The sequence below is a fragment of the Ursus americanus genome, chromosome 9, assembly GCF_024610735.1.
Source record: "Ursus americanus isolate L20-20 chromosome 9, mUrsAme1.1.p, whole genome shotgun sequence".
NCBI classification, from domain to species: domain Eukaryota; kingdom Metazoa; phylum Chordata; class Mammalia; order Carnivora; family Ursidae; genus Ursus; species Ursus americanus.
In genome coordinates, this window is record NC_142135.1 from 46,336,952 (window position 1) to 46,352,915 (window position 15,964).

Genomic DNA, 15,964 nt, shown 5'->3' on the forward strand with positions numbered 1-15,964 from the left:
ATTACTCTAAGGTAAGAAAGATATACTCTGCGCTGATAACACAGATTAGAAATACTTTGCAGTTGGGAGACTGAAAAATTGGGATTTAATAGTAGAGTAATTAACTTGCTCAAAATATTTTCACTCTAAATTAAAGATACATACATACTGGCAGCAAACTGGTTTTAACAAACTCTGACCCCCACAACCCCTATCACCTACTTCTCACTCACACAACTTATTATTGACCGACTAGCTAACAATTGATATAAGCCAATAAATTAAGATTTTAAAGAGTGGATTAATTCCCATAAAACCTAGAAATTAATGTAAATATCAACAATTAAATTTATGCAGCAAGCAATTATATTATGCATATGGGCTCATTATCTCCAGTTACCCAATTTATTCAATTACAAAGGGAGGTAGAACCATTGCCTTTTCCTATTTTAACAAGGATATAAATGGTATAATTATAGCTCTCCAAATGATTGCAAATAAATATCATTTTGTTTTCTTTATGCACTGTACTAGTATCATATTATTTAATTATTTGATTTACATAGGCACAAGCTAAGAATTTAATCACTGTATCCATGCCCTTATAATATTACCTCTGGGCCACAGTAGTGATCATATTATTCTTCCTTCTTCATGTACCATACACCATGCTAGATACTCCTATTATTATTCTTTCAAAACTATACCACATACACATTTTTGTGTTCAATGTTATTGTGGGTATAAGTCAATGTCCATAATTTCATTCAGTGTCCAAGTTACGTATGAACCCCTTAAACCTCAAATACAAGACCCTCTATTCTCCTACCTGTTTTTCTAGCCCTATCTCCAAATTACTTCCTTAAGTGAATTTATCATCCTAGTTAATTCATTGTCACCAACAATATTTCGTGAATCCTGACTTAGTTTTCCTAGCAGCCCTTTATTAACCATAGAAAATGCCCCCTCTAATATGCTATGCTTATCCATTTGAAATTTAACTTTTTCAATATATCTTTTTTTTTATCTATTGCCTGCCAAAAGTTACTACCCCTTTCTTTAACTCAAATAAGCTGCCTACACAGTTCATTTGGCAATTCATATGTATTGCTAATGTATGATAAGCAAAACAACATTTATTGAGCCCTTATTGTGTGTTAAGCACTTTAATGTATCATCTTATTTCATCCTCAAAACAGACTACTTGGAAGATATTGTTAGTATATTACTACCACTAAATTTATCTTAGAAATAAAGAAACAGGGCACCTGGGTAGCTCAGTGAGTTGAGCAACCAACTCTTGGTTTCGGCTCAGGTCATGACCTCAGGGTTGTGAGATTGAGTCAGTCCATCATGGGGCTCTATGCTAGATGCAGCATCTGCTTGAGATTCTCTCTCCTTCTCCCTTGCCTCTCCCCCTGCTCCTATGTGCACACATGCTCTCCCTCTCTCTCTCTCTCTCTCTCTCTCTCTCAAATAAATAAATAAATCTTAAGAAAGAAGAAAGAAAGAAAGAAAGAAAGAAAGAAAGAAAGAAAGAAAGAAAAAAAGAAAGAAAAAGAGAAAGAAAGAAAGAAAGAAAGAAAGAAAGAAAGAAAGAAAGAAAGAATAAGAAAAAAAGAAAGAAAGGAAAGGAAGCTTTAGAAAAATTAAGGAGCATATCCAAGGTCAAACAGCTAGTAAATAGCAGAGCCAGGCTTCAAGCCTAGAACTGTCTCACACTATGCTCTTTTATCATTTTTTACCACACTTTTATTATTACTTCAAATTGCATTTAGTATTTACCTTAATCTCTACCTTCTCTCTCTTATAAATTTAGTTTCTTTTCGGTATGGATGTAAATACCATGGTATGGATGTATTACATTATGGGTGTTCTATACATTCTGTTAGCATATAAGTACCACAGCATAGAGATATACACTTCTACTTTGTAAGTAGGAGATTAAATTTTGGAGATTGTGACAAAGGTAGATAGCTACAAAAAAACTAAATCCTGGACAGAAAGCACTGATGGGATGGTTACACATAATCATCATGCTAAACAAGATTCAAAGATGAGTTATGATTATGAATTAGCCATATACCCCAACTGGAAAACTGACTAAGCTTCCTTATAACCTAACAAATAAATGAGAAGTTAGTAAATTCTAAGAAACTAACCAGGGAAGTGAGAAGGGACTGACTCAATAGAGAAGGGAGCACAGAAGGGAAGAGCTGCAAGATGATTTAGAGGCAAGGGCAGGGAGGAAAGAAAAACACAGTATCTCCATATTGTACAAGCTTCTGCTCCCATCCTTATAGCACCTGAAAATGTATTCAAGAGAAAGATGTTCTCAAGTGGGAATGAAAATACGTAATTCCTGATATATTGAGTGAACTCATTACCAAGGAAGACCACCTACATGTGTCAGATGTAGGAAATGATCACCCAGTAGAATCTGATTAGGTGGAAGTGTCTCGGGGCCTTGCAGTAGCATACTGATGGACTCCAGACTGGGAGCCAAGGTTAAACGTCAAGAAGAGTTAATTTTCCTGCTTGATATCACAATATTCTTAATATTTTTTCATTTGATTCCATAATGATAATATAATAATAATAATAATAATAATAATAATAATAATAATAATACACTATATTATTTATTAAACCCATATCCTGTGCCGGAAACAGGGCTGCATTTTATCATTTAATTTTCAGAAAATTTCCTGCAGTAGGTATTATTATTGTTCTCATTTTATAGATGAAGCAATTAAGTCTAAGTAACTTGTCCAAAATAGTGCAATTAAGTAAATAGCCAAAAAAGGAAAGTTTGTTTTAAAAAGCTGTTTTCAAAAAGCTATGCTATATTCCTGTTACTATGACATACAGCCACACTGCCATACATATAGGCAGTGGCAAAACAAAATATAAAATTGTATTAAATGGGCTCAGTACAACTCAGCAAGGCCACCTGAGTCACCATGATGGTTTAAGCCATTACAACTATAAAGATCTAATATCATATAAAAATGTATGCTGAAGATGAGCATTCATGTATCTGCAAAGATACATTTATTTTTGGTATCTTTTTTTTTTAAGATTTTATTTATTTATTCAACAGAGATAGAGACAATCAGCGAGAGAGGGAACACAAGCAGGGGGAGTGGGAGAGGAAGAAGCAGGCTCATAGCGGAGGAGCCTGATGTGGGGCTCGATCCCATAACGCCGGGAATCACGCCCTGAGCTGAAGGCAGACGCTTAACCGCTGTGCCACCCAGGTGCCCCATATTTTTGGTATCTTAAACATTAAGTGATACTAGCTTCTGAGACCAGTAAGTTTATTTAGATGTCCAAAGGTCATTTTAGTCTACTTTTAGCCAAATCTTTGACAACAGCATTTTCGACCACAAAACACAGGACAAAGAAGCAGGATTTCTACTTGAAACTATTTCATAGTCCCTGTTTGTCACAATGTGCACACATTTGTCACTCAAAGACCAGAGACTCTCATTTAAAAGCTTACTCTAAGAATTACTTCCACTTATTTTATTTTAAAATTTTACTCAAGAAATCAACATGTTTGTTTAGAAGACAGGAAGGCTTGGTGATTGAATAATAGCCTGGGCTTGAAAATCAACAAACCAGGGTACCACTTCAATCTTAGTATTTATTATTTGTATGATCTGAGACAGGTAAGTAAAGTCTTAGTTTCCTGAATAATAATAAATATAATCTATACCTCATAGACTTGCTATGAAATACTCTATAAAAATCTTAATTTAGCCTTAGTGCATATACATAGCAGACACTCATTAAATAGCAGCTGCTATCACAATTCATGATCTTTCCCATCACTGTTATAATCATCAGGCTTATGATTGGAGTATTAACTGTTTCTACTTCCAACTCTCATCAAGCAAAATAATCAAACCAATTCATATACTGTATTTTACAAGTAATATTTAGCAATATAAACAACAAAGCATTAGGTCCTATATTTAACATTATTATTTTTAAGCCTATACTTTAAAACATTACAACTTCTTTGGACAACTATTTAGCAATTTCATGAAAAGTTAAATATATATCTTCTCTATGCGCCAATAATTTCATTCCTAGGTATTTATCCAAGAGAAATAAAAACATTTGTCACAAAAAAAAAAAAAACACTTTGTATCTGACACTTGTTGCTTCGGAACTAACTCAGATGTCTATAAACAGAATAATAGATTAATAAGTTGTGGTATATTCATACAACTGAATACTATTGAGCAACAAAATGGATATAGGCAACATCCCTACAATCTTAAGATCTAGACTTGTATTTCAAACTGTCAACATATATTTCCACTTGGATATATAATTGGCATCTCAAAATATTGACTCTAAAACACCAAATTAGGACTCTACCTTTTTTCTCTTAAATCCTCTTCTACCTCAGTCTTCTCAATCCCAATAATTGATATTAACATCCACCAATTTTTGTCCAAAATTCTAAAAATGATCATTGAATCATTTCTTTCAGTTACTTTTTGTGTCCAATCCATAAGCAAGTCCTGTCAATTCTACATCCAAAATATATCCCACATCCATCTATATCTATACTTCTCTCCTAAGCAACACTATCCAGACGAATAACATTTTCACATGCACTATTACCACAGCCTCCTCACTGATTTCCCTGTTTTGCCTTCTACACCGCATTATGCAAATCCACTCCACTCTATCCACAGCAAACAAAATGACTTTTTCACATGTAAAATATACAATACTCCACTGCTTTTTAAAAAGCTGGTAAATATTTAAAACATAGCACTGTCATTTTCATATTCAAATAAAGAATTAATGAAACCCAAAAGATATGATTTGATTGCTTCTTTAAAATGCTCATAATTTTTTTTTTTAAGTATGCCCAATGCCCAGCATAGAACCCAACGTGGGACCTGAACTCACGGCCCTGAGTTCAAGACCTGAATGCTCATAATTTTTTATTAAAAAATGTAGAAGCAAAGACAGGGATTATTTCCACTAAGTCTTAACTTTTTTATCCATTATGAATGTCAATCATATATTAGTTATGTTGTTTATTTTTAGTGCAAAATTTATTAAGGCATTCTTTGGGAAAGGAAAAGTTTAATTTTAAAAAGCACATCCTGACACAGAGCAAAGTGATTAAATAAGCAAGGAAGTCCATTGGCTCCAACATGAAAAGTTAAATTTGCTCAAAACATTATAAAGATTAGCTTTCTGTGAGCATACAACAAATCTCTTGAAAACAACAGTAATCAAAAGACACCAGAGTACGACATGAACTGTCAGATTAATCTTTCTAAAATGTATGAAGTTAAGGCTCTTTTCAAGTGATGAGTATAGTTCCTTACTCTGTTTCATCAAAGAAAAATTCTTCCCACTGGCTCCAAAAAATGAACTCAAACTTACCTGAACCTGCCTAAGTGACCTATAACTGCTTTCTCATTCCTATAGACCAGAAGTTTCCCTCATTATCCATATTATCTCTCCCTGTCCACATTGGTTTTCCCACTTGGAGTATTTCCATTTATTCACTTATTCGTTCTCTCAGTCATCCCCTTAAAAATGCCTTTATTTTAAATAACATATGTATCTATGTCAATCACTACACCTATGGACAAGGGGTGTAAAGTTTAGATTAACTTCAATGAATTTACAGTAGAATGAAAACAAAAACAAAAACAAATTAAAAAGTAAGTCACATGACAAAAACTAACACCACAATCTAGGGGCATACACAAAATAAATCAAGGCACAGGCAAAAGTGAGAGACCGTTTTGTCAGAGAAAGAAAGCTTGATGAGTTTCTTGAGAATGCGTGAAAGTTTGTGAAGAAACCCCAAAAGAGCATATCATTGCAGGCACAGGAAACAAGATGTATAGAGGCATGGAGACAACAAATCTTCAGTGATCTATAAGTAGTTTCACATGGCTAGGAATAAAAGGGTGCACTGGACAGCTGAATTCATTCATGAAGGGCCTTGAAACCCATGCAAAGAAATTTAATTTTTTTTTTAAGATTTTATTTATTTATTCGACAGAGAGAGACAGCCAGCGAGAGAGGGAACACAAGCAGGGGGAGTGGGAGAGGAAGAAGCAGGCTCATAGCGGAGGAGCCTGATGTGGGGCTCGATCCCAGAACGCCAGGATCACGCCCTGAGCTGAAGGCAGACGCTTAACCGCTGTGCCACCCAGGTGCCCCAGAAATTTAAATTTTATCTTAGAAGTGACTAGAAGTGACTAAGCATTTTATGCAAGGGAGCAACATGATCATATTTGACTTTTATAAGTCATTCTAGTGACAATGTGGATGGTGAACTGAGGCTATTCGTAGATTGAATACAAGGATGGGGTGGTTGCAATGTATTGGCAAGACATAAGGAGAGCCCATGGGGCACCTGGGTGGTACAGTTGGTTGAGTAGAGGACTCTTGGTTTTGGCTCAGGTCATGATCTCAGAGTCTAGGGATCAAGCCCCACATGGGGCTCTGCACTCAGTGTGGAGTCTGCTTAAGACTCTTTCTCCCTCTCACTCTTCCCCTCCCCACTGCTCATTCTCTCTCTCTCTTTCTCAAATAAATAAAATCTTCAAAAAAATAAAAATAGAATAAGAAATAAGGAGAGCCCGAAGGTAAAATTGGTAAAAAAAAAAAAAAAAAAAAAAAAAGATGGAATGAAAAGCAAAAACACTAATTATAATAATAATAACTGTAGGTAAAAATTCAGTTCTCATAATGTGCTAGACATTGTTCTCAGTGCTTATATAATCTCATTTAATACAATTATCTATGAAGTGGGCATTATTACTAAGCTCAGTTTTTACAGATAAAGAAACTAAGACTAAGAGTCTTAGTAAGTTGTCCATTTCCAGAGCTATCAAGTATGGTCTGACTGCATCACTTGTGTTCTTAAAGTGGTGTTATCATGGTCACTGCATAAGGCCACACAACGTGAGCAAGGCATGGATGTCCCCGGCAACTCCTTCAATATATGTTCTATTCTATGGAATTCTATAAAATAAACGGATAGTGCCTCCTTTCATTGACCTATAAACTATCTCTACTTAGAGACATAACTCAAGCTCCTTAACTTCATGACATGTTCCTGCCCACTCTAACCCACAATGAACTTGCTCTTCCTCCAAATACCATAGTCCTAGTCAAAACCAGTTTCCACCTTATCATGTACTGTCTTTCCTGTTCCTGTAATAAGAGTTAGTTTTGTTCCCCTATTACGGAAAAGTAGCATTTCTTATGTTTTATTTCAGTAATCCTTGGCTCCATCACAATGTTGTCAAGTAATAGGGGTGTGTGTGTGTGTGTGTGTGTGTGCGTGCGTGCGTGTTGATTTGTATGCCTGCTTGGAGACATGCTTACCAAAATCCAAAAACAAAGAGCCAGATCTGTAAGAGACACGAAGAGTATATCATTGTCTCATATTAACAAGAGCAGGAGGATGAGACAAAAACAAATATTTTGTAATTTATAATTTTTATTATTGAGAAATACTAATTTTGTAAGAATTATCAAGGCAACAAAGCATCCAACCTGCTAAAGAATAATGTGCAATTAGTTAAGTCAGCCGTGTCTTGTTTTTAGATTTAATGAGCCAACTTGTTAAAGAAGAGCATTAAAAAAATTCTCAGATTAAAGGTTTGAACTTTATTAGTTAAATTATATATATTCAAGGGAAACTTATTTTCTCCCATCTAGGATGCTATCAAGTCATCAAACAAATTCTCACAATGGGTCACAAGATAAACCAAGCAAGAGGGCTCCATGCAAAGCTCTCATTGTAAAAGAAAGGGCCTCAAAATGTCAATGACCATTTAATCATCTCACCTTTTTGGAAATTATCTTCTCCCTTGGCTTCTAGGACCCTGTCCCAGCTCTAGTTCTGCTTCTTTGCTGGTTTCTTTTGTGGCTCTTTACCATCTTTTGAAGAATGGAATCAATCAGATTTGCTCCTTGAATTTAGCCCTTTCTTTTTATTACTATTTTTATCAGAGTCTTTATTTATTTTTGTGGTTTGAATATCACATTTCTTTGTAGACAATTCCAAAATCTACATCTGTAGTCATTTCAAGATTGTATCATAAACCCACCACAGCACTTAACGCAAAAAGAATCTTACATAGTATAAGTACTTAATAAAACTAGTGCACAATTTAACTGTGAATCTGTAGCACCAGAAAAAAAACCTTTCCTTCTAAAAGCTAGCTTGTTAAAATTGATTTTTTATATAGCAAAACACACATGGTAAAGAGCTACATTTCAATATCATAGCTTTTGCGAAATTGTAGTGGGTTTCAAGAAAAAAATAAAATTAGGGGCGCCTGGGTGGCACAGTGGTTAAGTGTCTGCCTTCGGCTCAGGGCGTGATCCCAGCGTTCTGAGATCGAGCCCCACATCAGGCTCCTCCGCTATGAGCCTGCTTCCTCCTCTCCCACTCCCCCTGCTTGTGTTCCCTGTCTCGCTGGCTGTCTCTATCTCTGTCGAATAAATAAATAAAATCTTTAAAAAAAAAGAAAAAAATAAAATTATATGTAAAATTTCTGTGGAAATAAGCAAATAAAAATACGTCCTGTTACATTCTATGTATTATGTGATTCCTATGTATATATACACAACATCCTATTATATATATGTAATAGGATATATATATAATAATTAAATAATATGAAATAAAAATATAATAGGCTATATATGATTACATAATAGATAATCATATAACAATTGGAACATTTACATTTAATGTTCTATGTGCTGTGGATAAGCACATATTTTATTACATATCAATTTTGTCACATATATATACACATATATAAATAAAATGGGATGTTGTATGTATACCAATAAAACATAGAATATTAAATGCAATTTTTCCAATTATCCCAGAATGTTAAACCTATATTTATATAAATTTAAATTAAATTTAAATTTATACAAAATTACATTAAATTAGTATAAATTTAAATATAACATTTATATAAAGGTTAGAGAGATGATAGATACTTATGTAACAGAGTGCTTGGTGGAGTTTTCCTACTGTGAAAGTACTTTTTTCCTGTTGTTTCAGAGTTACAAGGATTTAAGTTTGCAGAACTTGCACAGAGATTTAGAGATTGTAAAATCGGTTTTGTGAACTTTAACTCATTTTCTAACTCAAGAGATTATAAACTGAGATCAGGAAACCGATGGCAATGCTTGTTTGGTAAGAGTTTGTCAGAGTCCCACAGTCTTCTCCTTTCTGCCCTTTTACTTTCTCCCCTAGGCTCAAAGTGACAAGACAGGAATTTGAGAGAGTAAGTGTGTGATTCTCCCTCTCCCATCAGCCAGGAGGGCTCACAAGAGATAACCAGTGTGGGACTGCCCAGAGAAAGGAATAAAACTGGAGAATTGCCAGAAAATGTGAACTCACCTAAAAGAAAGACCCGTGGTGTTACACTGCCTTAAGCCATGGATGAATTAAATAATCCCCTATAGGAAAAAGAACCCTTCCAGGGAGTTACAGGAAAAAGAATATATAAAAGACTACATTTAGACATCAAATCACAAAGGATAACCATAGATTTTTACCTCTAATATCTACCCTCCCCTCCTTCTTGATCCTGGCTGAGAGGAGCATGAAAAAGCAGTTAGTAAGTTGAAAAAGATGCATAGTAAGAAAAAAGGAATAACCCCATCCCCAATGCAGAATTATGGCATAATAAGGCACAAATTGTGCTGTCAAGCATGGCAGTTTGAAATTTTGAAGTGAAGACAGGACTGGAAATTTTAATATCTAAAAAAATGAGGCTGTTTGTTAATACATAGGATCTGACTAAGATTTCATCCAGCGAGCAGAGAAGAATAATGCTACATAGCTTGTTTGAAAACTTCAGTATGAAAAAGAAATAAAGCTATTTTATAACTTCACTCTACTGTGTCCAACTTGTTCAATACACACTTTTTAAACAAATGATTTTCTTTTCATGTGATTTCAAATGTTTTATTTTTAAAAGAAAAATTATATTAATAAACTGGAAATTTCTTTTAATAATTACTGAGGATCTTCAACTTAAATATTTGCTTTTTAATTGTTGCTAAATGTTGTAATGTCAAAAATACATTTTAACAAAAGATAGGGCATAGCAAAATATGTATTTATGTATTAAATACAAAAGTATATAAAGTATAAAATATGGTTACGATCACGTGTGAGGATGACTCAAAAGAAATTTTATTTTCTTTATGATTGTTCTTTGAAAAATTGTGAAGTTAATTAGAAAAGATAAAATGAATTAAACAATTTAAAATACTTAGAATCATTAAATTGGTGATCTTGTAAAGGAAGATATAATTTTTTCTCTCCTTTCCTTATATAAAACACTATAATAGAAAAGCGTTTTGCTTTTAATTTACAAATCAATGTCAAGAAAAGCAAAACCAAAAATTCTTGCTATATATTTGTGTCACACTAATTTTTTTAGTCCAGTTTACACTGATAGCAGGGAGGAAGTACAGCGGTTTATATCTCATGAAAAATGAATGTGATCCTCAGACTCTATTTTTTCACCTATGTTCATTATACTCAGATAATGCCCACCTGTTTATAAAACTGTTAGAAGTTTAAATTGAAGAGTAAAGATGTCATTACTTATTTTTCTTCTTTGTAGTTTGGTTCTCTGATACAACACAATAAAAAAAAAAAAAAAAGCAAATAATGGCAAAGAAGCCAAATAGATGGAGGAAAAAAATAACCTTTTATTTGAGAAAAATCACAAAAACCCTCCTTACTACAAATTTTTGAGAGTCATAATATTTTTATTTGTTAAAGTCCCATTAAATAAATAAACAAAAAAGGTCAGTTATTAAAATCAGGCAAAGATAAACATGACTTAAAACTCACATCTTATAGGGGACAGTGTTGGCAAGGATAATCTAAATTTTTAGCAATCTGAAATAAATTTTAGTTAATAATCACATACTCGTTCTTCAGCAGACTTAAACAAAAGCCTTCGGGTTGCTGACAGCTAACAAAATTGTCTGCCTTTATTTCTATCCTTTTTTTTTTTTTTTTTAAAGGACTTTAGAGCTGTGAACTGCCTGTCAGCCAGTTTGCAATAAAAATCCATCACTGTAGTACTGATAGTCCTTGGCATACTGTAGTACTACAACTGATAAAACTTTTAATGGTGTTGAACAGGAATAGGGTATTGGCAGACGAGAATGCACTGGAAATTACAATACTTCAGACCTTTGAGATGTTGGAGGATGGGTAATTATATGAACCACTAAATAGAATGACTGGTTCTTAGTGATATCAATACACTAGAGAAAAACAGAGAAGGATGAAAAAAATCAATCATTAACTTAAGGTCAAGTATGCTACCCAAGGGCTCCATGGCAGCATATAAATGAAATCTCCTCTTCTATTGTTGCGAGAGAGAAAAAGTGAGTATTGGGCCTAGTATATAACTATAAGGATAGCACAGCTCAAGATAAAGGTTGCATTCACAGCCCAAGCAAGTATTCTGTTGAACCCTAAAACTTATGATAATGACTTTAACCTGAATACATTCTCACAATGACCATTTGTTACATGAGAAAATATGAAGAATGCATCTAAAAATGAAGTTTTTACCTAAGTCTGGTTCACAGTAACTCCATGGGGTCCACAGACCTACCTCATGGAAATTTCCATGGGCCTTAAAAGTATAATTTGAATGAAGACTTGGTAGAGCCTTTACATTGGTTTCTTGGCCTTTATGGTAAGAGCTCTTAAGGAAGCTCAAGTGGAAGCCTATGAAATTATCCTCTTCCTACCCTCTTCAACTTTAGTCAACACAGTAAATCAAAACAATATTACAGACATCATCAAGATGGCAGACTAAGAGGTCTCACTCTGCCCCAGTACCAAAAAAACAAAACAAAACAAAACAACAAAACAAAACCATTTAGCAACTATCCACAAATGAAATTAGCTGTCAGAGAATGTTGGAATATATTTAAGAAGCTACAACATGCCACTAAAGCACAAAAAACAAGAATGGCCATATAGAAAAAGGAAGAAAACATTCTACCTGTGTCACCTCATTCCCCAGGCCAGCATAGCTCTGTGCCAAGAGGAATCCTCTCCATTATGAATTCTCTGGTGGGTGTAAAGAAGAGCAGGTGACCTGAGCATCCTTCAACACTGAGGACCTCCACAGTATTTGCCAGTGTGGACTCACCTGTTGGAGACAACAGAGCCAACACTGCTGAGCTTCCCTGGAATTGGAGCCACTGTATGCCCCCAGAGCCAGAACCACCATAGCTCCCTGAGTACTGGCACATGGACACCTTGGACCCAGAGCCAAGGAGGGTAGAAAGCTTACTTAAAGAAATAATGACCAAAAACTTCCCAAGCATGGAGAAGAGAGATAGACATCAAGATTTGAGAAGCCCAAAGAACCACAAGAGATCTATATCAAGACATATTGTAATTAAATTTTCAAGTTAAAGACAAAGATGGTTTTGAAAACAGCAACAGAAAAGCAATTTATCATACTAAAGATTATCAATGGATTTCTCAGTAGAAACCTTGCAGGCCAGGAGAGAGTAGAATGATATATTTGAGGTACTAAAAGAAAGAAAACTGCCAATGACCATATCTGTCAGAATTATCCTTTAAAAATGAAAGGCTTTCTTAGACAATAAAAACTGAGAAAGTTCACCACCACTAGATATGCCTTAGAAGAACTGCTAAAGGGATTTCTTCAGATTGAAACAAAAGCATGCTAAACAGCAATGTGAAAGCACATGAAAGTATAACTCTTACTAGTAAAGGTAAATATACAGTCAAATACAGAATAAGGCAACATGGTAATGGTGGTATATAAATTCCTTCAAATCCTATATAAAAGTTAAAAAACAAAATTATCAAGAATAACTATAACCACAAAAAAATTATTAGGGGATACAAAATATAAGAAGTAAAAACTCTGACTACAAGTATACAAGGTAGGGAGTGGGATGAAACAGATTGTCTATGTGCTTGAAGTTATCAAATTAAGAAATTAACTACAAGATATTTAGTGATACACAAAAGATAAAAAGAATCAAAACAAATCACTATGAAAATATCATCAAATAAGAAAGGATGACAAGAGTAAACAACTACCAGCAGACAGAAAACAATTAACAAAATGACAATAGTAAAGCCTCACTTATCGCTAATCACTTTCAATGTAAATGGATCAAACTCCCCAATAAAAAAAAAAAAACATAGAATGGCTGAAGAGATCAAAATAAAACAAGAAGCAGTAATACACTATGAGAGACTTACTTTAGATTTAAGGTCACACATAATAATAGACTTCAATATTCCATATTCAAAAGTGGATAGAGCATCCACGTACAAAATCAACAAAGAAAGAGCTGACTTGAACAACACTATAGACCAAATGGACCTAATAGACACATACACGGAACTTTCCGCCCAACAGGAGTAAAGTTTCTCAAACGCACAAGGAATATTCTTCAGGCTAGATCACACGATAGGTCACAAAAACATCTTAATAAATTTAAGATCAAAATCATCCCAAGTATATTTTTCAACAACAATGAAATGGAACTAGAAATTGATAACTAAAAGGAAAATGGAAAATTCACAAATATGTAGAAACTAAACAACATATTTCACCAACCATTGGGTCAAAGAAGAAATCAAAAGGCAATTTAAAAAAATATCTCAAGACAAATTAAAAAAAAAAATCACATACCAAACGTACAGGATGTAGCAAAAGCAGTCCTAAAAGGAATATTTATAGTGATAAATGCTTATATTAAAAAAGATTTCAAATTAACTTTTTACCTTTATACCTCAAGAAGACAAGAGATAACATGTGTTAGTGAAGATATGGAGAAAAATAAACCCTTATACAATGTTGATGGTAATATAAATTGGTTCAGCAGTATGGAATTTCCTCAAAACTATTAAAAATAGAACTACCATATAATTAAGTAATTTCAATTCTGGGTATATACCCAAAAGAAGTGAAAATAAAATATTGAAAAGATATCTGTACTTCCATGTTTATTATAGCATTATTCACAATACCCAAAATATGGAAACAACCTGTATCTGCCAATGGATAAATTGGAAAGAAGATACATTATATATACAATAGAATATTTTCAGCCATGAGAAAGAAGAAAATACTGTCATTTGTGACATGGATGGACCTTGAGGACATTATGCTAAGAGAGATAAGTCAGACAAAGACAAAAACTGTATGATATCATTTATATGTGAAATTTTAAAAAGCCAAACTCAGAGAACAAAGGTATTACATTTCTTGATTTCAAATTATATTATAAAGCTATCATAATCAAAACAGAAATAAATCCATACAGTTCTGGTTACTGATCTTCCACAAGAGTACCAAGAAACATACTGAGTAAAGGATAGTCTCATCAATGAATGATGTTAGGAAAACTAGATATCCATATGCAGAGCAATAAATGTGGACTCTTATCTCACATCATATACAAAAACCATCTGAAAATGGGTTAAAGGTTTAAAGATAAGACCTGAAACCATAAAACTCTTAGAAGAAAACAGAAATCTTCTTGACATTGCTCTAGGCAATGATTTCTTGGATATGACACCAAAAGCACGGGGAACAAAAGCAAAAATAGACAAGTGAGACTGCATCAAACTAAAAAGTTTCTGCAGTGCAGAAGAAACAACTGACGTAGCGAAAGGCAACCTACAGAATAGGAGAAAATATTCACAAACCATGTATCTGGATGAGGTTAATATATATCCAAAATATATAAGAAACACAACTCAGTAGGAAAGAAAAAAGAACTCAATTAAAAAATGAGAAAAGAACCTAAATAATCATCTCTCTCTCAAAAGAAGACATATAAATGACCAACAGGAATATGAAAAAGTGCTCAACATCACTAATTATCAGGAAAATGCAAATCAAAACCACAATGAGTTATCACTTTACACCGCTTAGAATGGCTATCATTAAAAAGACAAAAGGTAAGTATTGACAAAGATGTGGAGGAAAGAGAACACTTGCACACCGTAGAAATGTAAACTAAGTACAAGCATTATTGAACACAGTATAGAGTTTCCCCACAAAACTTAAAAATAGAATTACCATACAATCCAGCAATCTTGCTTCTGCATAGACAACTAAAGAAGTGGAACTATCTCCAAGAAATATCTGCATTCCCATGTTCATTGCAGCATTAGTCACAAGTGTCAAGATATGGAAATAATTTAAAGGTCTATCCATGGATGAATGCATAAACAAAATGTCAATTGCTACAACATGGATGAAACTGAAGGACAGTATGTTAAGTGAAATAAGCCAGACATAGAAAGACAAATTTTGTAATATCTCATATGTGTAATCTAAAATAGCCAAACTCATAGGAGCAGAGAGTAAAATGTTGTTTACCAGGGGCTGGGGGTAGAGGAAATGAAGAGCTATTGCTCAAAGTTTCAGTTATGCAAAATGAGTAAATACTAGGGATTTAATGTACAACATGGTGACTAAAGTCAACAATACTGTATTGTATATTTGAAATTTGCTAAGAGGGTAGATATTAAGTGTTTTCACCACAAAAATTTTGTAACTATGTGCAATGATGAATATGGTAATTAGCTTGATTGTGGTGATAATTTCACTCTATTTACTTTTGAGATATACACCTTAAATATATACAATTTTTATTTTTCAATCACACCTCAACAAAACTGGAGAAAAAAATACTACATCCCTGGAAGAATGGCAGATAGTGCTACCTTCATAGACCTACTGCAGAATTCAGAGGTGGTGGTCCCATCACATTCCCATTTTAATTCATGAGTTTTGCCCTCACCAAATGAACAAACAAATAGATCCTGAAAGACTGGAGTTGACTGCTACAACGTGGACCAAGAAGTAGCTCTAATTATAACTGCTGTGCCAAGTGTGGTATTTTTTTTCTA

General features: G+C 33.8%; 1 protein-coding gene across 2 annotated transcripts in view; it reads right to left on the reverse strand.

The window, feature by feature from the left end:
• The window catches only part of CNBD1 (cyclic nucleotide binding domain containing 1), a 445,210-nt gene that overhangs the window by 186,027 nt on the left and 243,219 nt on the right, over positions 1 to 15,964 (reverse strand). Inside the window, exon 7 of one of the 2 annotated variants that reach the window (XM_087864416.1) lies at positions 3,604 to 3,613. The exons of the other annotated variant lie outside the window; for it this stretch is intronic. Within the exon in view, the coding sequence (XP_087720542.1) occupies positions 3,604 to 3,613 (10 nt within the window). The remainder of the gene's footprint in view (positions 1 to 3,603; positions 3,614 to 15,964) is intronic. 2 annotated transcript variants of the gene reach the window in all.